The sequence below is a fragment of the Apis mellifera genome, linkage group LG2 (assembly GCF_003254395.2).
Source record: "Apis mellifera strain DH4 linkage group LG2, Amel_HAv3.1, whole genome shotgun sequence".
Taxonomy (NCBI): Eukaryota; Metazoa; Arthropoda; class Insecta; order Hymenoptera; family Apidae; genus Apis; species Apis mellifera.
The window spans coordinates 15,960,196-15,987,993 of NC_037639.1; the positions used below are offsets into that span (position 1 = coordinate 15,960,196).

A 27,798-nucleotide genomic window follows, 5' to 3' on the forward strand; every position below is an offset into this window, starting at 1 on the left:
GTAATCGCGCTGGTTCAGGTCAAAAGTCGAGCCTCGAAACGACCAATCCCCCTCCCTTCTCCCCTCTCCCCCTCCCTTTCCTCTCTTTTTCTTTTCGCTTTGGATCCACTTTGTATTTTATTCGTATATATACGCGAAACGAATCGAGTCTTCGTTTCTTCCTTTCTTTTCCTCTCTCGTTAGTCTCTCATTATAATCGTTACTCGAAATTCCGCAGGGAGCCAGCGAGCTTTATACGACGAAGAGGCGAAACGCTGCTCGGATTTCGGGGAATCGATCGATCGGCGAAACGAATTCCCGCTAGCCGCGCTACGTACGTCGTGTCCCTCGCGCGTAGCTTTCGTGGAACGAAAAGTTGGCGTGATCGCGTTTTCGTCGCTAGGCGTGCGCGACACGTCACTCGGAATTTCGCGAGCTTGCATCATCGGGAAAAGACGCCTTACCCAATCCTTCTCCTCTATCGTCCTCGACGTCGATCGATCGATCCTTCCAACGAACGCAACGAGCTAGAGCGAGAGAGAGAGAGAGAGAGAGAGAGAGAGAGAGAGAGAGAGAGAGAGAGAGAGAGAGAGAGAGAGGAATTAACGAGGAGGATATTCGACGGTCGCGTCCTGCCTCTCACGCTCCGCCGTGCGATCTCACGCCCCCCCCACCACCTCGCCCCGCTAAATGCTGCCATTCGTTCGGTTTACCTCGCGTCGCGTTAGTTCCAGGAATTCGACGCGAGCTTCGCAAGGTGGAGAAGCGTGATTCACGAGCAGGCCGATCTCTCTTCCCCTCCGCGGGGACGAATGGTTGTCGGTCGTTGCGGCTCTTCCCGCTAATACCCCGTAATATCCCGTAATAACGCGACGATGACTAAGCCAATTTCGCCGCCGCGCCGACCTTCTCCACCGGCCTACACGCCTCCCCCCCGAGAGTACGGGGGAGATGCGCCGTTTTCTCACCCCCAGGAACGGAAGCGCGAGCGCTTTTTCCCCCGTTCTTGAAAAAAAAGAGAGAGAGAGATAAAGAGGAGAAGCCTCGTCGAAGCGTTTCCTCGAGTAGAGCAAGAGAAGTCGTCGTTTAGAGAAGTTTCTCTGTCCCGTCAAGGAGAGAGAGGCACGCTTCCGTTCCCTCCCCTTATCGATGGAACGAATCGGATGTGGGAACAGGACGGATGGGTCTTCTCGAAAGTGGACGACGACGACAACGGCGACGAAGAAGATGGGTTTTCGATTACCCGCGAAACCACGCATACCAACCGTGGTTTATAGAGCTTCTTCCCAACATTGCATCAACGACGCGTCGCATCGCATCGCAACGCAAAATTCTTCTCTCCCTCCCTTTTCCTTCCTTCGTCGTGAAACAAGGGTATTTTTATTTGTTTATTTTGTTTATTTGTTCATTTATTCTTTGATGACGTGACGGAATCATTCGAAGCTTTCGTTGTACTTTGCTCGAGAAATGGACAAAAGGAAAGGAAAAATTGGAGCGAAGGTTTCCTACCTCATCCATTCCTCATCTTTTCTTGTTCCCTCTTTCGATAAACTACTCGTCATAGACCTTGATTGGATCAACGCTCGACCCATTACTTTCTTCCTTTTACTAAGAAAATTCTAAACAAATTTACGATTCTATCGTATCGTACATCGATTAAAGGATATATATATATATATATATCCACTTTTTTTATTTTGTTCTCGAAAGCCGTGGAGAATCGATAGATCGATGGACGGTTCGCTTGGCGCGCCAAAAATGTCCAATCTTCCAATCCAATCCAGTGTTTCCGTTACCATTCCAACACCCCCGGCACGTATTTGTCGATCAGTTTCTCGTAATACGGCCACAATTTCTCGATGTCTGGCACCTCGTTGTTCTTCGTGTACAGATCGTATTTGCTGAAACGCGATCGTTCGATAGCTCACTTTTCCCTCTCTCTCTCTCTCTCTCTCTCTTTTTCCTCTCTCTACTCACTTAAACTCGACGATCCATTTCAACGTTTCCATATCCTTCGAGGTGCAAAAGTGCATGTAGTCGCCGCCAGCGTGCCACGGATAAAAGGAATGGTAACGAATCATCGCCAGAGCCTGCTCGGGCAGCTTGCAGTTGTTGTGCACAAGCACGCGGTACAAATACTCGTCGTGGCCCCAGGACATGAGCAAGTTTTCTATCCCGCATTTCGGCTCGTACATGCCGTATTTCGTGCTGAAACGAAACGATATAATCGATATTACGTCGTCTCTTCTTCCTTCCCTTTTTCGTACTCACTTGTATCGGGAATCTTTGCCGTCCGGGTTATCCTCGAAGCTGGTGTCCCTGTACACGATCGAGTCGGCCCAGGCGCATCCCACGGGAAACGTGTCGCCCACCACCGCCCACTGCGGCTCCCCGAAAAACGCCATCACCTGCGTCGAAGAGAAGAGGAAAAGTATTTTCTCCCTCCTCCTTTCTTCTCTCCTCCTTTCTTCTTACCTTGCCCAGGTCGTGGATCAAACCGGTCAAATGGAACCAATCCAAATCCGGATGCTCCTTGCGGATCAATTCCGCGGTTTGGAAAGCGTGCACGATATTTGGCAGATCCGTGTCCGGGTCGCTCTCGTCCACCAGATTGTTCAACTTGGTCAGAGCCTCCTTCACCGTCATTTTGAACTTGTCGAATCGCAACCACTCCTTCATGCGTGCTAGAAAAGAAGGGGAGGGGATTCGAAAAATTAAATTTCCATCCTATTGAATTGTGTTATTGTATATATTTGTACGTTGATGACTCACATCGCACGAAATCGACGGTTTGGTTCGAGTGCATCTTCTGATACGTCTTTCTGACGCGCTCCTTCACCGGATCGTTCCGGTCCTCCGAGTAATCTCTGAACTCCCTTTTCAATTTTCCCGCGTAAACAGGCTCCGGCCTATACTTATCCGAAGGATCCAAGATCCTCGCCTGTCGAGGCTGTAACTGTCGTTCCAAATTCGCTCCTTAATCACCTATCCTTTTTTTCTTAAATAATCTTTCGAGATATGGGAGGAGAAGAAACCAAGAGTTGGTAATCTCTGCCATTTTTTTTTTTTCTTGGCCATTCATCATTTCGAATTCTTTCTTTCATCCCGCGTATCTCTCGATCGACGAGGAAGAAAAGAGAGGAATCGAGAGAATCGAAGAGAGATACTAGAATCCCATCTTCGATTCCTCTCTCTCTCTCTCGCTCCCTCTCCTATCTCTTGTCGATATACTTACCAACGTTTGCGTCGACATCTATCTATTATTCCGACTGATATTGAGTATGCAACACTGACTGACTGACTGACCGGTCCCATGCGACCGAGTTAACTTATAAATCTGAGGCAATTCACACTTGACCTCTGCTTGATCAAAGTATGGTCACGTGTGTAATATTCCATACACGATTATCTCGAGCCGAACACATTCGCACGCGTTTCTAAACAGGCGACGAACGCGCGAGATAAAGGGAAAGAAAAGAAAAAAAAAAGGAAAAGAAAAAAAAGGAGGGGGGAGGGGGGAAAAAACATATCGTGGAATTTAACAATTTACCACTAGTGCACTCTCCGATAGTATCCCAATCTCTCCTCCCCTTCTTCTTCTTCTTCTTCTTCTTCTTCTCTCAAGGAGGATCAACTCTATCTCTCTCTCTCTCTCCCTCACGAGTAATATTTATTTTCGTTCTTTCATCGTTATCGTGATCATCGCCCAGTTCGGAAAGTTTTTCGTGCACTTCCATTCTTTTTTCCATCGATATTCGACCCGAATCGATACCCGAGTAAATCGAGATCCCTCTTTCCTCTTCTTTGTCAACGCTTCTCTCCCACCCCCCTCCCTCCACCTTTTATGAAAGCAATCTTATTTCGCGATTCGAATTAATCAATGCCGTTATATAAAGCGACAAAAGGCATAATTTGACGTAATCGCGTCAAAAGCGACGCACAAAGATATCTGGGTGCGTGCTCGTGAATGGTATTCTTTATTCGGTGAGAAAAAGAAAGAAAGAAAAAAAGAAAGAAAAAAGATTCCTTGGTACTTGGCTACGCGAATGATACGAAAAATAACGTATTTACGATACAGGCCTTCTATCCGCTCGTGAAAAGTCACTCTGTTTCATCTCGCTCCTTTATTTCGGAGTGGGGATAGAATTTAGCAAGGAACGAATATAGGGAAATCGATCGGTAAAAACGTTCGTCTTTACCTATTTACCGACATTCTAGTGAGAAAAAGAAAGAGAGAGAGAGAGATTGTCCAATGTTATCCGTTCGAACAGGTGTTCCCTCGCGTCTCTTTCGAGTAGCCTTTTGCGTAATTCGAACGATCCGTTCTCGATTTATTAAACTCAATTAGGCGGCAATTGATTTGGCGCAAATAAATCCTCGTGGCAGTTTATATTCGATCGGTGTTAAATGCATAACGCATCGATTCTATTTTCGTACTACGAATTACCGACGAAGAACTACTTGGCTTACTTATTTAGACGATAGAAACGTTCGAGGAGATGGAGGGGGGGGGGGAGGAAGAAGAGGATAAAGAGAGTGGATACTCGGAATAGATCGCATCATTTGCTTTTTTCTCTCGTGTTTGCGTTCAATCCATCGATACCGCGCGATATTATATACAATACGTATATATATATATATATATGTATGTGGAATACTACTTTGAATCGATAACCTTTGATGTTAAATATAATACAATACGTATCAAAACATGTATGGAAACAAAATATTTATCCATTAAACAGGGAAAAAAAATAAAGATGTTTCTCTGCCGAATTTAAAAAAAAAAAAAGATACGCTCGGATATAGATTTCTTTACGAATACGTCACGATCGATCATCGAGATGTTTACGATTACGAAAATCGATGCAAACTCGACTCGTTTCGATTTCACGAATCGAATCACGATGATTCGTTAGGTCGCATTTCCGTGTCATCGATTCATCTATCGTATATATATATATATACATATATCTTATTCAATTGCGCGTTATATTTATATTATCCATGGTCGGATAAAGGAGAAGCAATAAATAAATTACAATTACATCAACAATACGATATCTTGTTAAAACTTTCTTCTTTTTTATTCTTCCATTTTTCTTTTCCGTTGACTTTTTTTTTTTTTTTTTTTTTTTTTTTATTTCTCATTGGACAAAAGTTATATTAAATTGAAAAGGGATTCGTATCAAAAACGACCCTCGCCGACTTTTTTTTCCCCCAATCCTTCTTCAAAAGAACGGATCCTCGCCTTTCCATCCAATTTACATTTTCGCTTACAAAATGATATTCGTTACACGAACGTCAACAAACCCTTGTTTTTTCCCTTGAATCGCAATCGCAATCGCGCAGAAGAAATGATACATCTATAACCAATAATCGTAAAATTGCGGTGAATCTTGTGTTTCGTGACCTTGTTTTCTCGAAGGATCGTTTTTGTTACGAACCCTTCGATTATCGTCGACGCATTCATTAATCATCAACATAGATATCCTCGAAACTATGTATACATACGTATTTACACGCACACTTATATATAACTCGTATGCGTACACGTATATATGTATGTATATATGTGCCGTACGTGTAGAGTTTAAGTTTTTACGCGCGTATGCAAATACGAGGAGAGCACGCTCTCAAGATGAGCTCGAATCCGAATACGAGGAGTTGCTTCCCTTTCGCCGCGCGCTATGATGATGCCTTCGAGACGGTGTTCGCGACGGAGACCTATGCTTGGAAGAGGACTTCTTGCTCTTCTTGGATCTGTGTGATCGAGAACTGCTCGGACTGTCGTGGTTGCTGCGACAAACAAACGATGAATGCGAGAGAAACGGAGGAAGAGAGAAGATTAGCGGGAGGAGTGGGGAGGAAGGAGGAGCAGGAGGAGGAGAAAGAGAGAAAGAGAATGAGAGAAACAAAGAGACAGAAAGAGAAGAGAATCAAGTACGCTACGTCGCTTACGTCGAAAACGTAAAGTGTTAAACGCGTGATCTAAATCGATCGAAAAAGTCGCGTTACCTTCTGTGAGAACTTTTCTTCTTTTTATGTTTCTTGTGAAACTTTTGCCTATCTGTGTAACTTCGACTCCCGCTTGGACTCCTCGACCGCGGCCTAGACCTTTTCCCGGTCAAATCGGCGCTCTTCAATCTGTCCATCAATGAATTTCCACCCGTGCTCCTCGAGTCGCAGGAGGAGGATTTCGCGTCCTCGAGCGACGGCGAGGGGGACGGAGACGGGACCGAGTGCACCTCGTCCGAATCGTCTTTGCACCTCGCCCCTGTCTGATTCGCCGCCGCCCCCCCGGCCCCCTTCGGTAAACCGCTACTCTGTATCTGGCTCAGGAACGCGGCCGCTTTCTTCTTCCTCTCCAACTGGAGCTGCCTCTCCCTCGAGTTGGCCGCCAATTTGTCCCTAGCAGCCGCCACCAATTTGTCCTTGATTCTCTCTTCCGCCTGTTTGTGCCTGATCTCCTTCTGGCAATCCTCCAGAATCTCGTCCGTAAGATCTACCAATTCCTTCTCCTCGTTCCTCCACTTCTTCTCCGACTTCCACGTTCCACCGACCACCACGTTCTCCTTCTCGACCGAAGTCGAGGTCGAGGTCGAAGTCGAGGTCGAGGTCGAGGTCGAGGTCGAGGTCCCGAGAACCACGAGCGCGCACTGCTCGCTCGAATCTTGCGGCGAGCTCGGCTTCGAGTTTCCAATTTCTTTCCCCTCCTCTTCCATGTCCTCGTCGCTCTCCTCCAACAAGAGCGCGTTTCGCTTCTCGATCACCCCCGTCTCGCCGTCCTTTGGCTTCTTTATCGAGAACGACACGGTCGTTATCTGTTTTACACCCTCTGTGCTCGCCGCGGTCGTCGTTGCAGCTGTCGCCATCATCGTCGTCGACGACGACGACGAGGTTGTCGTCGTTGTCATCGTCGTGGTCGTTGTAGTAGTCGTCCCCGTAGTCGTTGTCATCATCATCATCGTCGTCATGGTCGTTGTCGTCATCGTCGACACCGTCGGCATGGTCGACACGGTCGACATGCTCGTCATGGTTGTGGTAGACGTCATCGTCCCCGTCGTCGTCGTCATCGTCGTCGTGGTCGTTGTCAGCGTCGTTGTCGTCGTCATCGTCGTCGTCGTAGTGGTCGTTGTCGCCGTCGCCGTCGTGGCAATCGTCGTCGCCAGCGCCGTGGCCGTCGTTCCCATCCCCAACGTCGCCTCTTTCAATTTCGGCTCGCACTTCTTTTTTGCCTGTATCATTTTCACTCTTTTCTGAACCTCTTCCATCCTCTGCTGCTTCTTCTGCAATTCTTCCAGCTTCTTTTGCTTCTCCTCTTGGGGCTCCTGCTTCTGCAACAACTCCTCCTCCGTCAATACCTTTGGGTTCACAGCACCCTCGTATATCGTCAACTTATGCGCGTAGTAACCGTGATACTGGTGCGACAACTCGAGAAAATTGAATCTCGGGTCTCCTTTATTCTTCACGATCGCCTCGAAATCCCTACCATTTTTCGCAACGTAACTGGCCATTTTGTCGATGATTATTTGCACATCCGCCGGTGGAACGATAAAAGAAGGCCTGCTCAATTGTTTCTGGGACGTGGATCCGTACGGTACCAACGGTAGCTGAGTTTCGTTGGTCGTGATCTGCGACGAATTCACCATTTCGCTGGCAGATGGCAGCATGTTCGCCACCGTGATTTGCAACGGCGATTGTATCTGCCCATTTGGCCCGTATATCACCGGCCCATGGGAATACTGTACAGGCGTGATCGCTGTCGTAGCCATCCCTGTCCCCGCTCCACTCATCGTCCCTGTCCCCGTAACCGTGTTCGAATAAGCGTTATAGCTCTACAAAAGGAAAGAAGAATAAGAATCGTTTCATCGTTTCCCCACCGAATCGATTCATCTTCGATAAGATCAGACTTTTACTCCCGTGTTATACCTGTCCTGGCACGTGATGATAATATCCTATTCCGGTTGCCGATTGAATCGTTGTTTCGGAATGCTGGGCCGGTGCTTTCGATGGCGGTGGTTTCCCGGTTATTTTATTTACAAGCATCGAATAAGCACAATCCGCCGATGGTTTGTACTGTATACTCGGTATACTGGGTGCCTGGAAACACCAATTCGAGATTTTATTATACGTACAAGCACGTATTTAACGGTTTCGAAAACGTACGAATTAACTTTATCACGAGTTGCGAATACACACCGCTTCGATCTTGGTGAACGACGAAGCCAAGCTCGGATGAAGATACGGTTCGTCGTCTTGATCGGATGATCCTTCTTCTTGTTCTATCATTGAAAATGAATGGCAAGTTTTAACGTATATCCAAGCGTGTATATACAAGTTTACTAATGATTCCTATGTGTTACAAAAGGTTAATACGGATCAACAAATATAACGTGGAAGTACTTACGGATGGAAAAGCTAAGTAGAATCAAAGTAGATGTGGGTAAATAAATCCTGCTTTAACTCTCTTCGATTATATTAACACGACAATAACAATTTGAAAAATTTGTTCCGATTAGATGTGAGATTCTTTTTTTTTCTTTTTCTTTTTTTTTTTTTTCTTTCTTTTTTAAATAAAAAACAATATGCGTACCGGATTCTTCTTTCTCCGGCTGTTTTTCGGGATTATATTTCCCACTCTTGATCGCGTCCAGTATACATCTGTAATATTGATGAAGCCGTCCGTCTATCGACAGGAAGGAAAATTGTGGATTATTCGCTTGCTTCGCCTTAATCAGAATCTCCATTTGTCCACCTTGACGACTTATAAACAACGCCGTTTTTGTTATGATGGCATTCAGTTTTTGCGTTTCCGGCTATTTCGTACAATGAAAAAAAAAAAAAAACGAAAAATAAATATCATATCGTAGTACGTGATGAGTTGTGATCAAGATTATACAATAAGATTTTCCCCCGTTACACAAAATATCGATCTTATCTTTTCTCATTTTATATTTTTTTTATTTGTTTTACCAACCAACGGAATCCCTTCTGGAATTTCCAAATCAGCCGGTGGGACGAAAGCCTGATCTTCTTCTTGAGAACCCTCCGAACGTTTTGGACTCTGGGAATCGTCACACGCCATTTTGGATCCGTTTCCCTCCTCGTTGTAGTCGTACGCCACTTGACTGTACGTATTCTCAGAATCCAAAGCTTGATGCAATCGTTTCATTTCTTCCTCTGTGAACGAGATGTATATTATAATAATATTTCTTCACTCTTCTTCCATCTTTCGTTATCAATTAATTTCACATATCACATATAAATTATTATCTCTTACTCACCGTGATAAACGGAATCTTCCATTTCGTTATTGTAAAGAGACCGATACCGCTCTTCGTCGCATAATTGTTCCACTTTTATTTCATCTTCCGTCAAGATGGTTCGTTGATCGAACCCACCTGTCGGTGGTTCGTATATCCGCAAGTCCCCCAGAGCACCGCGTCCATCGTATCTATACACATACATAAATCAATTTAAAGGTGGAAGAGATGGTATGCGTTTTTACGGAGAATTTGCCCGATTGCGGCATCTGGAAATTAATGTCACGAAGCGAACCCTGCTTGAGTCAAAGTCAAAATTTCTCTGAAATAGAATACAATTATACCATACTCGATCATTCATATTTCATTCCCCGTTTTATCTTTGTATATCTCACTATCGATTTGGAAAAAAACGTTTAAAAATTAACCAATAAAAAATTACCGATAATTAAAACAACGACGATAACGATTGATAGTTGATCCGTTTGATTCTTTCTATTACGAAGAATTGATAGAAAGTTTTTTTCAGTAACCGAAATCTCTCTCTCTCTCGCGTTTATTCGATCAAACAACAACGAATCTTACGTGTACACGATCGTTCGATTATATATATATATACCGTACAATTTTGGCAACGGATCCAGAAGCAGTAGCGAACAACTGGAAAACGCGTTTTGCGTTCGTTATGTACATATACCGGTACGCCCGATTCTAGAACGCTAAAATACATACCATGCTGAACGATTGTAGTACACCTACAATCGTCAGCTGCCGATTGTCTCTCTACGCTGTGTCTCACCTTGCTGCTGCGCCGACGGTCAGCCACAAACACCAACGTCAATGAGAGCACGTTGCTCTACGGCCGTGCAGAGCGCGTATATATCGCGCTTCCACACCGCCTGTTCAAGCAGCCAAGACACCTGCAGAAACCTTAAACAGTCTCCAAATTGCTTATCCGTACGTAAACCATTTTTATGCTTGAATTTTCCCAATTGCTGCATTTCGTTTAGCTTCGATTAATCGTTCTTCTAAAGGTTATATGTACGGTGCATTTATGTAAGAATAAATATCCTAGATGATAAATTTGTCTAGGTTAGGGAAACGGACCTGTCTATTTTCAACGTGCTATCGCCCATCCATGGTATCAAATGCTTTCCTTGATCAATCATTTTCGCCTTGTCATCATCTCGAAATAATTTGCAGCTATATCCAAACACCAACAGCTCCTGTGGTTCCTCTTCTCCATTTCTTTTACGCAGAATGCCCGAATCTACCATCCAACGCTGACTTTTCGATGTCGCCATTTTCCATCCACTGATACTACTCGAGTTTGCGTTCCACCTTATATATATGTAAGTGTATATGTTCAAGGGATAGCCAATAGAATTAAAGTTAGCTGCGAAACGCTACCAATACTGTGCCGATAATAATTTATATCTCTTCGAAACATGAATATTAATATAATAAATTTCTACGATTTTTCTTATTTTATCGATATAAACGATGGAAAAAAATATACCGAGATCAAATTTTCTTGATTTAATTTAATAACAAATCGATCGACTGTATATAATATAATAATCATATATAATATTTTATCAAATTAGAAATTACGAATATTAAAGAATATCTTTCCTCCGTTTTTGTTATTCATTTCTCTCGAACATGTAAATTCTTATACTTGATTATTCTTCTATATAATCTACGCCTTATCTATCCTTATGTAACGATATATACAGCACTCGTTGAATATCGAGATACGTTACGTTTTTCAAGGTCACGAGTTCTATTATAAAGCCGAGAATATATTATTTCTTTTTTTTTTTACATTAAAGATTAAGATATTGCGTAATCCTAAAAGAAAAGAAATCATGAAAATACGTTTAATTGATGTTCTGCCCTTTGTTAAGAGCAAATGCAGAAAAAAGGAGTGGGGGAAAGATGGAAGAAAAATAGAGATCGGCCACAATTTGGAAATCAGCCCTATTTCCAAAGTGCGGCGAAGTATAGAAATGATTACAGCACCATCTGTTGAGCTCTTTTCGAGATATGTCTTGATACTCGAAAGATGGCGTCGATAGTCAATTTTTATTCAATGTTTGTTCTCCTTTTATTCCAATTTTCCTGTCTTTTTTTTTTTTATATTTCATCTACGGTATTTAGAAATAACGATACTAATTTCAATGTTTTGTCATATACCAGACATACATATACATATACACAAAAAATACATAAAAATAAAGCATATTTTGTATCATTCGTACATGCGTAAGATATTAAATAAAAAACCTTTTTTTGAGCTATATAGTTGGCAACATATTTAAAATAATTACGAGCTTAGATTTGATTGACATGATGATCAATATGAAAAATTAAAATTAAAATTAAAATTAAAATTTGGGGATATTTCATAGAAATCAGTAAATCAGGATATTGTTAGAAAAATTAGATATATTTACGTTTGTTGTAAAATGATAGGACATTCATGTCTGAGATTCTTTTATATTAATTTTAAATCGAGACAAATTTCGTTTTCGAAATAAAATTATCGTAAAGCTATAACAATTATTTTATCGAAAAAAATCGATATGGAATTTGTTCGTACATGTCATTTACATATTCGTTTAATCTCGCAAAATACTTGTAATGAGTTTGTATAAGAATAAAATACAAATCGTTCGAGAATAGTAATTACTTTAGCAAAAAGTATGGAATGTAGATAAATAATGACCGTATACACATTACACAATCCTTGATATAAATCGATATCGGTCATTTCGGAAGGCATGTTATAATCGTTAAGTCATTATTCATTGTTTCGTGTATTATGTACTGATATGCACGACCAATAATACTGGCATATAAGTACAATATACATATAATTTAATTTTTATATTGTACGTTTCATTCTTCCCAATATATTCGTCATTGCTTCATTTGTATTCATTTTTCTTTATGGAAAACATTCATTTTTAAATAATACGATATTTTCGTGATTTTTCAAAATTCATTGATTCAATCAAAAAAGAAAGTCAATCCATTTCGATCAATCGCAAACCAGTACATGCATAATACAAAATCAATCATATGATAAATGCGTTCTTTCATTTACACTTTCGAATATTAAATTACAAAACTGCGATTATTTTTTCTTCTTCTTCTTCTTTTTCTTCCTTCCTTTCTTTCTTTCTTTTTTCTTTTTCTTTTTTTTTTTTTTTTTTTTTTAAGAGAAATAAAAATCTTGCATCAAATCATTATATATTCTTAATAATTATGCAGGCTGTTGATTCAAAAAAAACTTGCTCAAAAGTTTGTCAAGATTATGGATAAAACTTTTTTAAATATCATATTATTGATCGCTTGATAATGTATTTCATCGTAGAAATAAAAAAAAAAAGATCTATTGTAATTTATTTATATAAGCATATATCATTATCTAACGAATAATCGATTCTGTAATCGTATTAAATCGTTGTGTTATTCTTATTAATATCTAACAAAAACCTATCTCCGAAAAATATTTTAACAGAAACAGCCGCAAATTCTCAATTAGCGTTCGCTTTGTCATGAATACACACAAACTTCAATCGAAATTAACGAGAAATTGTGCAAATAGGAAGTTTTTCTAATCCTATTAGAAAATATTAAAATATTAAGTACGCTATGAGTATTAGACGAGTATTATTATATATTAGATAGTTAAGGCATAAAACCACGAATTGTCCGTTCACGAAATATAAAAGACACAATTATATTATTACATTAAATAATAATTTCAATTCATGATTCCTGTTTCTTTTTGATTTAAAGAAAAAGAAAGAAATAGAAAGAAAAAAAGAAAAAGAAAAAAAAAAAGAAAAAGAAAAATCTCTATTACGATTAATTAAATATTCGAATGAAAAAAAAAAGTTAATTTATTATTTGTTGCATCTAACCGAGCACAGTCGAATAAATGGTGTATTTTGATCGATCGTCATAGAGAGAATCAAATGATGTATCGCGCTAGTAGGATATGGAATATCTATTACTTTAAGCGCTGTTTATCATTTACATTTACTTTTACCATCAAATAATTTTTTCCAAAGATCAAATTGTTCGCTATATTTGACCATATGAATACTAATGCCTCGTTGAACATTACACGCACTATATGAAATCTTTTTATTTAAAAATTCATTAGCGTGTGTCCTTTTTATCCCCAATTTATCCGCTACTATACCAGTCACAAAAACATCTTCGAGTTTAAGATACGTTTGATCCAATGCAGCATCATATAATTTACGCACGATATCACTGGATAAGAGATATGCTGGTCCGGTAGTAAAGTCTGGAAATACGGCATGTTTGAATTGAGCTTGGGACACAAAATATTTGCTTTTCTTATTTCTAATTGGTTTCCATTTTTTAGCCAATCTTCCAAATATTACGTTTTTATCTCTCGCATGTTTAATTGTAAAAGCTTGCAAACGTGGAACATTAATAAACATATCGTCATCAGTCTTTAAAAGAAATTTAACTTTGGAACAATAATTATCCACCCATTCAAGAGTAGATATCGTTTTAAGCGTCAAGTTGGAATAGGAATCTAAAAATTTTCCGCGTATCACGTCGTTGTAAGTTTTTTGCTCTTTTCTCAAAATCGTCTCCACTTTGGAATCCATAGTTGCACCTAACATGAATAAGATACTGATATCACTTCTTTGACCAAAATGACCCCATGTTTGTCGTATCGCCATCCTAGCTTCTAGATGTGTCGGTGCAGACATTATTATGATTACCAGATCCATTTCTTTACCAAAATTTGGGCATTTTTCTGGAATTGGTACCATATGACCAGCTTCATAAATAGCACGCGCAGAGCACTCATTCAAAGGAACAGAGACATCTTTGGTCTCATTTATGATCTTTTCCACTCGTGTCTGTGACTTTTCGTTGCTTTGTTTGGAAACAGGAATCGATACGTTTGTCGTCTGAGAGCTAGATGTTGATTGCGTAGTAATCAAAGAATTTGAAAGATTACTAACATTTTGTACGTTATAAGTGTCAACGATTGATAATTCAGGAGAATCATTCTTGGGCAAAGATGACATACGAAGCTCTATAGTGACGTTTGACCGTTGCTTATAAATTTCCTGAGACGTAGATCGGCCTGAATAAAATATAAAGTTTATATTAAATATAAATATAAGATGTACCATCAACGATAACATATAAATGTTAAATTAATTTCGTTTTTTCAAGATGAATAAATATAAAATATTATTCTAATAATATATCATATACATAGCATACTCACTGACATTTCGTGGTACATTATATTGAGGGACATCGTAATAAGTAGTGCGATAATATGCATAAAAAGTCAAGCAAATCAATCCCAGGATAAGAGTTCGCAAAGAACGACTACGAAAATGTAGTAATTGATACATAGCGATTTTTTTTTTTTTTACCCGTTTATTCCTTGCTTATTCCTTCGAATTTTTCTTTCTTCTTCATCTACTACATTATTATTATGCTATCCGATCCGGTTAACAACGTTACGAGTTTCTTCAAACTCCACAACGGTGTCGTATGTTGCAAAACTAATTGACAGGTATTCCGATAAAGAGATTATTTTCATATTATTTCATTTGAAATGATTATACGAAAAATATTTCGATTTTTCTCTCATTTTCGTCTCATGATATCTAGCGTATTTAGAACAGATGGTCGATCAATGTAGCAGCAATCATTAAAAATCTTCTTTTTTTGACAATCTCCCTGTTGATCTTTCAATCAAAATATCTTGATCTTTCATGCATTGTGTTACACATTGGTGACAAACAACAGTTTTTATTCCAACTATCCGAAAAAGATGGATTAATATTTACACGAACGAATTTACGTAACTTCATACGTTTCGTAAGATAAAAGAATCGTTCTCACTGCCATTGTATTTATTCTTTACCACAATATCGACATATTTCATATCGATGACATTGAATTTCCGATCATCAATCATCATCGACTTTATATCGAAAATCGCAAGACTCGTTTTCAAACGAGATATTCGATTGAACCAGACTTATCGAACGATACTTTTTTCCCTATCGAATATTTCTATTTCCCGATTTCTCTTCGAGATGTCGTTATTGCCACTTTTATATTTTCATTCTATCGTCCATTTTATGAAAATCGAGAAAGCTAGCTTGATCTTTTTTTTTTTTTATAATAAATAATTATCAGATTATTTAATTTTTAATTTGCATTGTGTGACTAGAAAAGAGTAAAAAATTTGTGATTCGAGTTAAATGTAATCGGGCTTTAATAAAATGAAATTTATAATTGTAAAATACTTTATTTTATATTATCGTGAAATTTAAAAAAAAAAATATGATAAACGAATAAATAAGAAAATATTATAAAGAGAAATAAAAATGAAAGAAATTAAAAGACAAAAAAAAAATGCCAGGTATTTCGGCAAATTCAAGATTGTTAAATACAAAAACGTTTGATCGATAACCTATTTTTTCGTAACTGGCAAAGTGCCAGAATTTCAACTGATTACGCCTACTCTAAGGGAAAGCAAATGGCGTAACCTTATCATAGGTCAAGAATGTTTTCACAAAAAAATATTGCTGATTGAATAAATTGTTAACAATAAAATCGAATTATCGAATCGATATAACAGGTTTGTTGTAATAATATATCGAATTCATTTGATTTTCATTTTTTTTAAGTATCGATCGAAATATTATATATATATAATTGTAAAAGAATAGAATAATTATGCTTATAAGAGTAATGTTTCGAGAATCGGTAAATCGAAGAAAAATTTGCAGCAATAAAAAGTTGTAAATCGATGTATGTAATCGAAGAAGTAATATTACGAAATTTGTTTGAAAATATCCAATTAAAAAAATGTAAAATCAACAACAAGATGAATATGTAATTTTTTTCCAGAATTTAAAATATCTAAATAAAGTAAGAATCTCTAGACACTAGAGAGTCTCTAGAGAGAATCCACTTGACCTAAAACACCGAGAAAGCGTGTTGTGTTCGTTAATGAATGGTCAATCAGGATTTTTTTCTTGGATTAAAAAACGTACGTGAATTTTTTCTTTCAAAAGAACGAGAGTTTTCGTTTGCTGAAATGAGAAATAATTATTATAATTTTATAACACATCGATTAAGTTCAATCATTGATGGAGTTAACCTTATTAATCGTTGATAAACGAAAAATTTATTCGAAAATTTATTAAATATAAATTAAAGTAGAATATGACAAAGAAGAGAGAGAAAGAGCAAAGAAGGAAAGAATAAACTATTTAAGAAAAATATACAGATAGATATGTATATTACATAGATAATCTAAAGAGAAGAAAGACGACGACGCGCTGCGACACGATGGCAGTAACGTCGAATGACCGCCAACATTGACAATCGCGCGCAACCAATCGATGGCCCACTGCCACTTTGCTTCTGCCTATAACCCGTCTTTCTTGCTTTCTCTCTACCTCTCTTTTTAATCCCCTTCTTTGACACACCCCATTCTCTATTTGTTCCTCCACTCTTCAACTCGATTTACTTTATGCTCCCTTTTCACGTTTTCGCTCCTATTTTATTACAATTATTTTGATCAAAGACTATTTTTTCTTCCTTCCTTATCCCCTTTCCACTTCAAGTTAGATTTAGAAACTACCGACAGATTATTTTTACAAGGAATATTTTCTCTTCTTTTCCGAGGTCATTCATCGAGGTAAGCGTACTTTTCACAAAATGATGACATTTTCCATCCGTTATTTCGTTACTCTTCGATCGTTACACATTTCGTACGGTGTTTCTGAATACATATTCCACTTATCTTTTCCTTTTCTTTTTTTTCTTCTATCGTTTCTCCTTGTTGCCGAAAGTTTATCTCTATCCTCGCGAGTGTTTCCCCAGTGATGTGCAACGTCAGTGGCCGCGTCGGCGTCGGCGTCGGCGTCGGGACATCAGTGTCGGTGTCACTATCGGCGTCGGCGCTATCATATCGGTGGTTGGTTAGTAGACGAACGAAGGCGGTCGAGTACGTTGGGACACGTCGTGATCATTGAGAGTTCAATCCGTCCACTCTCTTTAACCTTCGTTCACACTTGTTAATAACGGTGGCAAGTTTGTAAATCGTATATACCAGAGAAAATCCTAAACTGTCCCTTTTGTTTCTTCTTCTCCATAGATCGCATTGTCATATAACAACGCGTCTAGAAAAGTAACTAGAATAATTTGACATTTGTAACGCGAAACAAGATTCCGAGTGCATTCGAGCTCGATAACATGAACACAGGATGATCTGTCGATATTCGGGGACACTGTGGCCGCGTATTGCTTGAAAAAAAAAGGTTGGTTTCAGTGGGCTTGTAATAACGATCGCAAAAGTTGTGACACGTGCGCATGCACGAAAGAGAACGAGAGTGCAAAAGAGGAAATGGGAATACGATAGGACACGAGCGACTGTATGCCAAAAGAGGGAAAGAGTAAGAGCGAGAGATTCGCTCCAACAAGTAGATTCGTTTCGGTATTCCTTCCTGCGTGTCGCGACACACCCTTCGACACGAATCTTTCGTTTTCGCGTTTCGCATCGAATCGACGACATTACGTTTCGCGTTCGAACGCGTTAAATTCGATTTCATTCGATGATGACAAAATTTCGTAACGGAAAGAGCTTTGATTTTTACGCGAGTTTTATGAGAATCGAATGGGAATGAAAACGATTAAGGACGATAAAAACGATTAGCATAAAAGAAAATTTGTAAAGAAAGGGATATCTACGAGTGACAGGAATATCTATGATAATGAGCTATACCGGTGCCGGTAGTTGCGCGCGTTTCTATCCGTTGATATCGATGCGGAAGTGTCAATATAAACTGCGTGTATAATGCGTCTCGTTGATCGAATTTTTCATTAATTTTTCGTTTTATATATTCGTTATCGTTTTCTTCGTCATAGAAAAAATAGAACCCGATCGAAAGAATAGAGACACGCGATCCTCGATCACGAATAGATACGATAGATATGACGTGCTATACACAATTTAATTCGAACGTTTGTATATTTAAACGCACGTACGCGTGAAAAATATTTAACGAGTTAAATCGAGGAGGAGAGGGTGTGTGTAAACATTGGACGCACTGAGAATAAGAGGAATCGATACGAGACGTATCAAGGAGGAACCACGTGTACGTGTTATTTATAGAATGGGAAATGCGCGGAAATGTGGGCCAATACGGGACGTTGAGAAGGAAGGAAAACAAAGAAACAAACACGAAAACGCGCGTGAAATGTAAAGCGTATAAAAGCGTGACAATGCCACGAACTCGAATTTAAACCGGTACTCGACTCTGACACGTTACAAGCGTTATCTTCACACATATTCGCACATCTGCGGTTAAATGTATACTAAAACTAGTTGAAGTTCACGTATACTCGTAAACAAACACGCGATTCACTCTAGCGTAAGTTTTTCGAAACCGACGTCTCATTTCGTCGCAACGATCCGCCAATTCGAATCGACCAATCGCCGCCGTTTCGTTTCGCGTGCATCTCGCGTGACTCGATCCTCGCGCAAGTCAATCCTTGTTCGAACAAGGAACACTACTAGAGTGACGCGATAGATAGAGCAAGAAAGAAAATGGAACTGAACAGAGACGAACGAACGAACGGTGGCGATCGATATTCGTTGCGTTTCAACCGTCCAACTTTCTTATCTCTTCTCTCCCTTCCTAATATTTTTTTCACTTATCTTAATTGCGACTGTGCATCGATACTCGCGTATATATGTGTGTACGTGTGCGTACATGTGCGCGCGCTTATACATACATACATATATACGTACATATATACATATACATATATATATATGAATATTCCAAGATGAAAAGAAATTGATCGTAGGTGTGGCGGACGGAAAGAAGGGATTGACGACCGATTGGAATAGGAAATATCGAAAAGTATATATCCTGAGGGAGCAGAATGATCGACCCGAGCTCGTCGGAGTCGGAAAGCGAGGAGGACCAGAGTTCTCAACACGTCGGAAGCGTCGGTGGCGGTAGTGGCGGAGGCAGCGGTGGAGCTCGCGCAGGGAGCGGTAGCTCGTACGGATCCCGGCGACAGATTGGACCCGGAGGGAGCCTCGCCACCGCGAGCGGTCCCGTTTCGGGCAGCGTGAGCTCGTTGGCCTCCCCAGGAGGCTCGATCCACGGACCGATCGGGACACCTCGGGCTGGCGGGGGCACCGGCCAGGATGCCGACGCATCCTCCTCTCTCTCCGCGGCGAGAAACTCGTTATCGCCGTCGATGTCTGCCGCCCAGGATGCGGCTAGTTACGCTCAGAGACCTACCAGCCCCTCGCCCTCCGTCGCCAGCGAGAAAACCGAAACCGATCTTCAGGTTTTTCTTCTCTTCTTCTCTTTTGTAATGTTAATTTTTTTGTACTTTTATTTACGTTTTTTATTTTTCGCAGGATAAACAGGAACGAGAGGAAGAGGAAAGGAAGACCAGGATACAACTGTACGTGTTCGTGTCGAGATGCGTTGCATATCCGTTTAACGCCAAACAACCGTTGGATATGACGAAACGTCCGCTAAAAGTGACCAAGCAACAACTTGAAACGATATGTTCTCGTTTCCAGGTAATCCTTTCTCATTCCTTATTGCAAGTGCAATTATTTAATTATCACGATTTCATGTATACAAATATCCATATAAATGGAGAAAAGAAAAGAGAAAAGTAAAGAAAGATCGCGCGAAAGAAACCTTTTGGATAAGATGTAACGTAAGCGATGGAAGAAGCCGTATACCATTTTACGTCTATGAATTGATTCCTGATGAATTGATTTACCTTGATTCTAGAATTTTTAAAACTAGAAAATGTGGATATATATATATGTAATTTACAGAGTTTCCTGAAGGGAGAAACGCAAATAATGGCGGACGAAGCGTTTCGAAACGCCATACAGAATTACTACGACGTGTTCCTAACGTCGGACCGCGTGATGCAAATGGTTCAAAGCGGCGCTTGCTCGCAACTCGACTTCCGCGAGGTGTTCAAGGAGAACATAAAGATTCGTGTCCTACGCTTCCCGGAAATCGACGGGTTGAGCAAAGAGACTGTGCTTACGTCCTGGTTGGCCAAATTCGATTGTATCATGAAAGGCACGGGGGACGAGGAGACCAAGAGGCCCTCCAGGATGCAACAACAGTCTTTGATCTCGGAGATGATTCTGCCGAAGGAGCAGCTTTACGACATGTTCCAGCAAATTCTTGGCATCAAGAAGTTCGAGCATCAGCTTCTGTTCAACGCCCTCCTGTTGGACTCAGCCGACGAACAGGCTGCCGCCATCAGGAGGGAGCTGGACGGTCGCCTCCAGAAGGTGAACGAGATGGAAAAGGTAAATCAAATTTCTTACGTTTACTCTTACATTTTTTTTTTTTTTTAATTCAAACCTGTTTCCACAGAATCGCAAGCTTATGCCCAAGTTTCTCGTAAAAGAGATGGAGTCGCTCTACATCGAGGAACTAAAGTCGTCTATCAATCTGTTGATGGCTAATTTAGAGTCGTTGCCAGTCTCGAAAGGTTCGACAGACAGCAAATACGGGCTGCAGAAGCTGAAGCGCAATCACCGTCGTGAGCGCTCCCGCTGCCGCGGTCAGGGTTCCCTCGTTAAATTGGAGAGCGACTCCGCCGACTCGGAACCGCAGCTAACCAAAATGGACGTGGGCCTCACCTTCCAGCTGGCCGTCGTGGTCGTGGAGGTCAGGGGCCTGAAGAGTTTGCCACCCAACAAGATCGTCTATTGCACGATGGAGGTCGACCGCGGTAAAAAGCTGCAAACCGACCACGCCGAAGCCTCGAAACCTATGTGAGTAGCAACGAGTGTATCCTCGACGAAATAGTATACTTTCGAGTCGACAGAACTCTGTTCTTTCTCTCTTCTCTCTCTCTCTCTCTCTCTCTCCTCTTTCTTTTTCTCTCTTTCGCCGCGTCGATTTACAGGTGGGACACTCAAGGCGATTTTACCACCATGCAACCTCTGCCGCTGGTCAAGGTTCGACTGTACACCGAGAATTCGGCGATGCTCGCGCTCGAGGATAAGGAGCTGGGCAAGGTGAACCTACGACCTACGCCGTTCTCGTGCAAACATCCGGAATGGTATCGAATGTCTGTGCCGAAGAACTGCCCCGACCAGGAGCTTCTCATCAAAGTCGGTTGCCGGATGGATAAACCGTTCAACATGAAGCATTGCGGCTATCTTTACGCGATGGGCAAATCCGTGTGGAAGAAATGGAAGAAACGGTACCACGTGTTGGTCCAAGTTTCCCAATACACGTTCGCCATGTGCTCGTACAAAGAGAGAAGGAGCGAGCCATCCGAGATGATGCAACTGGACGGGTACACGGTCGACTATATCGAACCGCTTTCGGCCAATCTGATGGTCGGCATGGATTTAGATGACGGAAGGTGATACATCATTGTTATTCATTCCATCGAATTATTCTTATCTATAATGTTTGTGTAATTTCAGATTTTATTTCAACGCCGTTCGCGAGGGGGACAATATAGTGTTCGCCGCGGACGACGAGAACGAGTGTCAAACTTGGGTGATGGTCATGTACAGGGCGACCGGCCAGTCGCACAAACCTACCCCCCCTGTATCCGTGGCGGACAAAAATTCCACCATCAGCAAGATACAGGGAGACGCCGACCGGGCGAAAAAGCACGGGATGGAGGATTACATCAGCGCCGATCCCTGCAAGTTCGACCATCACGCCCTCTTCAAGTTTTTGCAAAATTTGGTTCTCGATTATCGATTGAACGATCCCTACTGCTCCCTCGGCTGGTTCTCACCCGGCCAAGTATTCGTTCTGGACGAGTATTGCGCGAGGTAAAAAATGATTTTACGATCACCATTATAAAATATTGGGTTGGTAACTGAGTAATTGCGGATTTTTTTTTTTAGAAAATCAAAGACAATTTTTTCATGGAACTAAATAACTTCATTCCGTAATGCGTTACCCATTTTGATCAATGACCTTTTGCCATCTTTCAGGCAGCATCATAATCATCCCACGTTCGTAAAACTTGTGGTTTTTATTAGCAAAAAACTGAATCAGGTACGATTCGATATCATCATCGTTATTGAAATTTTTACCATTCGAGGAGTTTTGTAAAGATCGAAACAAAAAGTAATCGGATGGCGCAAGGCAGGACTATATGGTGGATGTGGCAAAACATCCCAACCAAGCTCCAATAATTTTTGCCGAGTGACCAAAGATGTGTGTGGCCTTGCATCGTCATGATGGAATACGACACCTTTTCGATTTGTCAATTCGGGCCGCTTTTCTTCAACTGCATTGTTTAATTTCGTTAGTTGTTCAATGTAGACAACAGAATTGATCGTTCGGTTGGGTGGTAAGAGTTCAAAATAGACAATTCCTTTGTAATCCCACCAAACTGATAACAAAATCTTCTTTCGACGAATACCAGCTTTTGATGTTGTTCGAACTGGTTCACGTGGCCTGCTCCACCATCTTTTCCGCTTGATATTGTTGCAAACAACCCATTTTTCATCGCCAATTATCAGTCGTTTTAAAAATGGATCATTTTCATTACGTTTCTTTAGAAAATCGCAGCTGTTAACGCGTTGCGTTAAATGCTTTTCTTTCAGTTCGTGAGGAACCCATGTATCGAGTTTTTGAACATAGCCAAGTTGTTTTAAGTGGTTTTCGATGCATGTATGCGATACATGAAGCTTCTCTGCAATCTCACGAGTTGTACTGTGACGATCCGAATCGATTATTGTTTTGATTAGGTCATCGTCAACTTCAACTGGACGACCAGAGCGTTTTTCGTCTTTGAGTGAAAAATCATCAGAAATTTGTCAAATCAATTTTGACACTGCCGTTCTTTTAAGGCTTCGTCGCCATTTTTCCCTTTGCGAAAATAAAAAAGCAAAATATGACGACAATGTTCCTTTTGATTTTCCATTTTTCAACGAACGCCAAACGAAAACTACGCAACTGATCAAAAAACTTTTTTTACCGATTGACAGCTGAATTGTCAACTATCGAATAACAAAATGTGTTTTATATTTGAACTACAGCAAACGTAAAAAAATTCAACTGAAACCATCTATGAGTGAAATCCGCAATTACTTAGTTGCCAACCCAATATATTTTTTTTTACACACGTGCTTATATGTATACGTGAAGATGAAAGGAAAGAAGAAGAAGAAGTATCGTTTCGTTTCGCAGATACGGAGTTCGAGGATGCTTTCGACATTTATGCTACTTGAACGATTTACTCGATAGAATCGATCGCGGTTTAATGATCGATCCAACCCTGATTCACTTCAGTTTCGCGTTTTGCGCCACTCACGTTTACGGGAATCGGACGGATCGGGTCGGATCCATCACCCACGAGGAGAAGGAAAAGTTTCAGGACATCAAAGAGAGGCTCAGGCAAATTCTCGAGGAACAAATTACCAATTTCAGGTATATAAAAACGAAACTGTGTATTAAAGATTCCTTTCTAATTAATTAATTAATCAATTTTAATAAAAAACACAGATACAGTTTCCCTTTCGGTCGGCCGGATGGCGCGTTGAAGGCTACCCTGTCCCTGTTGGAGCGAGTAATGATGAAGGACGGGGTGAGCCCCGTTCCCCAAGAAGAGGTGAAGACGTTGATCAAGAATTGCCTGGAGAAGGCCGCCCTCGTCAATTACACCAAGCTCTCTGCCGAGGCGAAAATCGAGGACGATTTCAGCGGTGAGGTTTGCGTGCCGCCCAGCAAGAAACTCGAGGATCTCATACACCTCGCCGACATGTGCGTCGATCTGCTTCAACAAAACGGGGAGCACTATTCGAAGGTATTAGTTGGGTTTCTACAACTGAGTATCGTCTTCTCTCCTGGATCCTCGAGAGAAGATTGCACGTTAGAATAAGAAAGGATGAACGGTAATCACGATCATTTCTTTTTTACCAATTGAATCGATTTTGAAGAAACGTTTTTTGATTTTCGTCTAAATTTTCGAGAGTATCTTTCAAAGATCAGATCGTATTTACCGTGCTCGAGGATGAACGGTAATCACGATCATTTCTTTTTTACCAATTGAATCGATTTTGAAAAGGTATACGGAATATTGAAGAAACCTTTTTTAATTTTCGTCTAAATTTTCGAGAATATCTTTCAAAGATCAGATCGTATTTACCATGCTCGAGAATGAACGGTAATCATTTCTTTTTTACCAATTGAATCGATTTTGAAAAGGTATACGGAATATTGAAGAAACGTTTTTTGATTTTCTAAATTTTCGAGAGTATCTTTCAAAGATCAGATCGTATTTACCGTGCTCGAGGATGAACGGTAATCATTTCTTTTTTACCAATTGAATCGATTTTGAAAAGGTATACGGAATATTGAAGAAACGTTTTTCGATTTTCGTCTAAATTTTCGAGATTATCTTTCAAAGATCAGATCGTATTTACCGTGCTCGAGGATTCTTCGATCCCTGACAACACTTTCTCGTATACGTACATATGTGTGTGACGTCCAATATTTTCACGAGTCGCTCCTACTACACTGTACCGCAGGCGTTCGCCTGGTTTAGCGATCTTATGGTGGAGCACGCCGAGATCTTCTGGTCATTGTTCGCCGACGACATGGACAAAGTGCTGGCCGAACAACCACGGGATACTTGGGACAGTTTTCCACTGTTTAAAATCTTGAACGATTATCTGAGGGAAGATGGTACGTTTTTAATACTCTTTTCCTTTTCTCTCTTCGTCGTTATTCCATTTGAATCTTATCAAAAGAGGAAGAAGGAAAAATATTCGTTCTCTTATTCGTAGACAATTTGAAGAACGGTAGATTTCACCAGCATCTTCGCGACACTTTTTCTCCGATGGTGGTGCGTTACGTGGATCTGATGGAAACGTCGATCGCGCAATCGATCTACAAAGGTTTCGAGAAGGAACGTTGGGAGATAAAGGGGAACGGTTGCGCGACTTCCGGCGAATTATTTTGGAAATTGGACGCCCTCCAATCGTTCATACGGGATCTCCATTGGCCTGACCAAGAATTTCGCCAGCATCTGGAGCAAAGGTTAACGCTGATGGCTTGCGACATGATCGAGACTTGCATTCAACGAACGGACGCGGCGTTTCAACAATGGTTGAAGAAAGGAGTAACTTTTATCTCCACCGATTACATCATACCGTCGGAAATGTGCGCGATGGTAAACGTAATACTCGACGCGAAAAATCAAAGTTTCGAACTGTGCACCATCGATGGCGTCGACGTGGTAACGTCTTTCTCTTCTCTTCGTCTCCACACCCTTCTCTTTATTCATTCTCTTTATTCTCGATTATTTTTCCAGCACCAATATCACGCGAAAATCGACGATTTGATAGAGAAGACTTCGGCTGCCATGACCCAAGGAATGATCAACAAACTGGTCACCGTACTCGAGACGACTTTATCCAAATTGTCCCGCTACGACGAGGGATCCTTCATAGGCTCCATTCTCAGTTTGACGGTACTTTTTTCATCTTTCGGCGCTTATTTACCGATCGAGCACCGCTTACGAAATTTTTTTTTAGAAGGTATCGGGAAGTGGGAAAGAAATGGGACAGGCCTACGTAAGCTTCACGAGGAACTGCATGGACCAGATTCGTGGCAAAGTTTTGGACGAATTGTGGATTTTAACGTTCTTCGAGGTAAAAAAATATACTCCACGTTATTCTCTCTATGCTCGAAAAGAGATCAACTTTTTCTCTCTCTTCTTAACTTTACTTTCTTTTTATTCTAGCAATGGTACACGGCGCAAATTCAAATGCTGTGCACGTGGCTCTCGGAGAGGCTCGACCATAGCTTACATCTGTACCAATGTACCTGTTTGGCCCATATCGTAAAAAAAATTTACTCAGACTTCGAGTTGCAAGGTGTTATAGAGGAAAAACTCAATTCGACGACATATCAGACTATATCTAAGAGGATGCAAACGGAAGAAGCGTCTTGTGCCTTAACGAGCGTTCAGAACGAAGAGTGAGTATTTCCTTTTTCTATTTTTACTTTATTATTATTATCGTTACTGTTATTGTTTTTCTATCTTCTTTCCTTTCCTGCCGAGAGCAAAGATACATACACGTTTTCTTTTCTCCATATTCTTTCTTATTCCATAGAGGTCTTTCGGAGAACGGTAACGATGACGAGGTAGAACGACCAAAACCAAAGGTAACGGTCGTGGAAACGGTCAACAGCGAGGACGCGAATATTATCAGCAACGTTACTTCGAACGTTGTTGAGAAAGTTGGGAGCATGTTTGGCAAGGGCATCGGTGGCTTTTCGACAAAGTTTGGTGGACCTAGCTGGTTTTGATCATTCTTTTTATATTATTTTATCACTATTGTTTTATCGTCGCTGGTCTCTTTCTCATTTTTATCTTTTTATCTTCCTTTATCCTTTTTCATCTTTCTTTCTCTTGCTTTTATTTAAATTATTTAAATTATAATTTTTATTGATTATTATTATTATTATTATTATTATTCCACGTTTCTCTCATCTTTATCATCGTTATCAATCGTAATCGATTATTATTACTTTATTTTTAACATTCAGTCATGATAATTGAACTAAATAGATTGTTTCGTCTATAAATATGTATATAAACAGAAGAGAAAAGTTTTTCGACAGCAGGATTGTCCATAGTACACTTTAGAAATTTGTTCGAGTTTAAGCATTCTTCGAAGAAGAATCGTCATTCGTTACGATCGATCGAAAGGACAACCCTTATCGTTAGAATTATTTCACGAGTAAATTCTATATAACAGACTTTTCGACAAAACTACTTCGATTCTCGTTGTTCGATTACGTTCGATTGTTCGTTGTTCTCCCCGCGAGCGAACGAAAGCGTCAGCGCTTTTTATCTCGAATCTTTATCGATTTTTTCGACGTCGTTGGTCCAAACGTAAACAAGAGTAACGTGAGAACGAGTGCGAACGCGGTCGGTGTAAACGTCGAAAGGTCTTTTCCTTTGTCTCTTTCTCTGTCTGTGCATCGATAAATATGTATACTTTCTATCTTTGTATATCCTTCGATCAAACATTTTATAGAAATAATGTACCTCGTTTTTGCTGTCTGTCGATCCACCATTGTGTGCTTTTTAATTGTTAATTTAACTTTAACTAATTGATCGTATTTACTTACGTTAAATTTCCTTTTCTCTCTCTCTCTCTCTCTCTCTCTCTCTTTCTTCTATCTACAAATTTCTCTTTTATCCGTCGTATTAATATCTTTGTCATAGAAATATCTTATTCGATTATTATTTTTCTGATGTATTATGCATATATTATATAAAGCATTTAATATCTATAAACGAAAACTTGTCAACGAATACTCTAAGTTGTCTCCAAGTTTCGTTTGTTATTACGACGATTCAAATTTAACTATATATATAAATTAATTATATATATATATTGTATTATGTGAATTTTTTTTCGTAATATTAAATATTTAAATAATACGAAATCAAATGA

General features: G+C 40.2%; 4 protein-coding genes across 15 annotated transcripts; 1 reads left to right on the forward strand and 3 right to left on the reverse strand.

Annotated features, from left to right (window-relative positions):
* Nucleotides 1–1,356: 1,356 nt before the first annotated feature.
* LOC408650 (inositol oxygenase) lies at nucleotides 1,357–3,371 on the reverse strand. Its single transcript, XM_392190.7, has 6 exons — nucleotides 3,215–3,371; nucleotides 2,752–2,935; nucleotides 2,455–2,663; nucleotides 2,251–2,387; nucleotides 1,957–2,187; nucleotides 1,357–1,880 (listed from the first exon to the last, which is right to left on the reverse strand). The coding sequence occupies exons 1-6, from the start codon at nucleotides 3,230–3,232 to the stop codon at nucleotides 1,772–1,774; spliced, it is 888 nt and encodes a 295-aa protein (XP_392190.2). The 5' UTR covers nucleotides 3,233–3,371; the 3' UTR covers nucleotides 1,357–1,771.
* Nucleotides 3,372–5,094: 1,723 nt separating this feature from the next.
* LOC408652 (protein suppressor of white apricot) lies at nucleotides 5,095–10,591 on the reverse strand. Of its 3 annotated transcripts, none has more exons than XM_006568722.3 (8): nucleotides 10,353–10,591; nucleotides 9,267–9,436; nucleotides 8,960–9,162; nucleotides 8,576–8,798; nucleotides 8,182–8,264; nucleotides 7,912–8,082; nucleotides 5,998–7,817; nucleotides 5,095–5,778 (listed from the first exon to the last, which is right to left on the reverse strand). In XM_006568722.3, exons 1-8 carry the CDS (start codon nucleotides 10,547–10,549, stop codon nucleotides 5,616–5,618), a joined length of 3,030 nt encoding a protein of 1,009 aa, XP_006568785.2. In that variant the 5' UTR covers nucleotides 10,550–10,591; the 3' UTR covers nucleotides 5,095–5,615. The 3 variants fall into 3 exon arrangements, with proteins under 3 accessions (XP_006568785.2, XP_026302248.1, XP_026302247.1); XM_026446463.1 differs by having other exon boundaries at nucleotides 5,096–5,778; nucleotides 9,978–10,572; XM_026446462.1 differs by having other exon boundaries at nucleotides 5,096–5,778; nucleotides 10,045–10,554.
* Nucleotides 10,592–13,288: 2,697 nt separating this feature from the next.
* LOC726419 (beta-1,3-galactosyltransferase) lies at nucleotides 13,289–14,674 on the reverse strand. Its single transcript, NM_001319269.1, has 2 exons — nucleotides 14,542–14,674; nucleotides 13,289–14,394 (listed from the first exon to the last, which is right to left on the reverse strand). Exons 1-2 carry the CDS (start codon nucleotides 14,672–14,674, stop codon nucleotides 13,289–13,291), a joined length of 1,239 nt encoding a protein of 412 aa, NP_001306198.1.
* Nucleotides 14,675–16,494: 1,820 nt separating this feature from the next.
* LOC408653 (calcium-dependent secretion activator) lies at nucleotides 16,495–26,871 on the forward strand. 10 transcript variants are annotated; one of them, XM_016910827.2, is made up of 15 exons: nucleotides 16,495–16,983; nucleotides 19,158–19,652; nucleotides 19,726–19,893; nucleotides 20,161–20,652; nucleotides 20,720–21,123; nucleotides 21,258–21,722; nucleotides 21,787–22,146; nucleotides 23,516–23,755; nucleotides 23,831–24,133; nucleotides 24,846–25,012; nucleotides 25,114–25,565; nucleotides 25,641–25,799; nucleotides 25,864–25,980; nucleotides 26,073–26,308; nucleotides 26,446–26,871. In XM_016910827.2, exons 2-15 carry the CDS (start codon nucleotides 19,236–19,238, stop codon nucleotides 26,639–26,641), a joined length of 4,176 nt encoding a protein of 1,391 aa, XP_016766316.1. In that variant the 5' UTR covers nucleotides 16,495–16,983; nucleotides 19,158–19,235; the 3' UTR covers nucleotides 26,642–26,871. The 10 variants fall into 10 exon arrangements, with proteins under 10 accessions (XP_016766316.1, XP_016766320.1, XP_006568786.1 ...); XM_016910831.2 differs by lacking the exon at nucleotides 16,495–16,983 and adding an exon at nucleotides 17,181–17,605 and having other exon boundaries at nucleotides 25,867–25,980; XM_006568723.3 differs by lacking the exon at nucleotides 16,495–16,983 and adding an exon at nucleotides 17,182–17,605 and having other exon boundaries at nucleotides 23,831–24,134; nucleotides 24,856–25,012.
* Nucleotides 26,872–27,798: the final 927 nt, after the last annotated feature.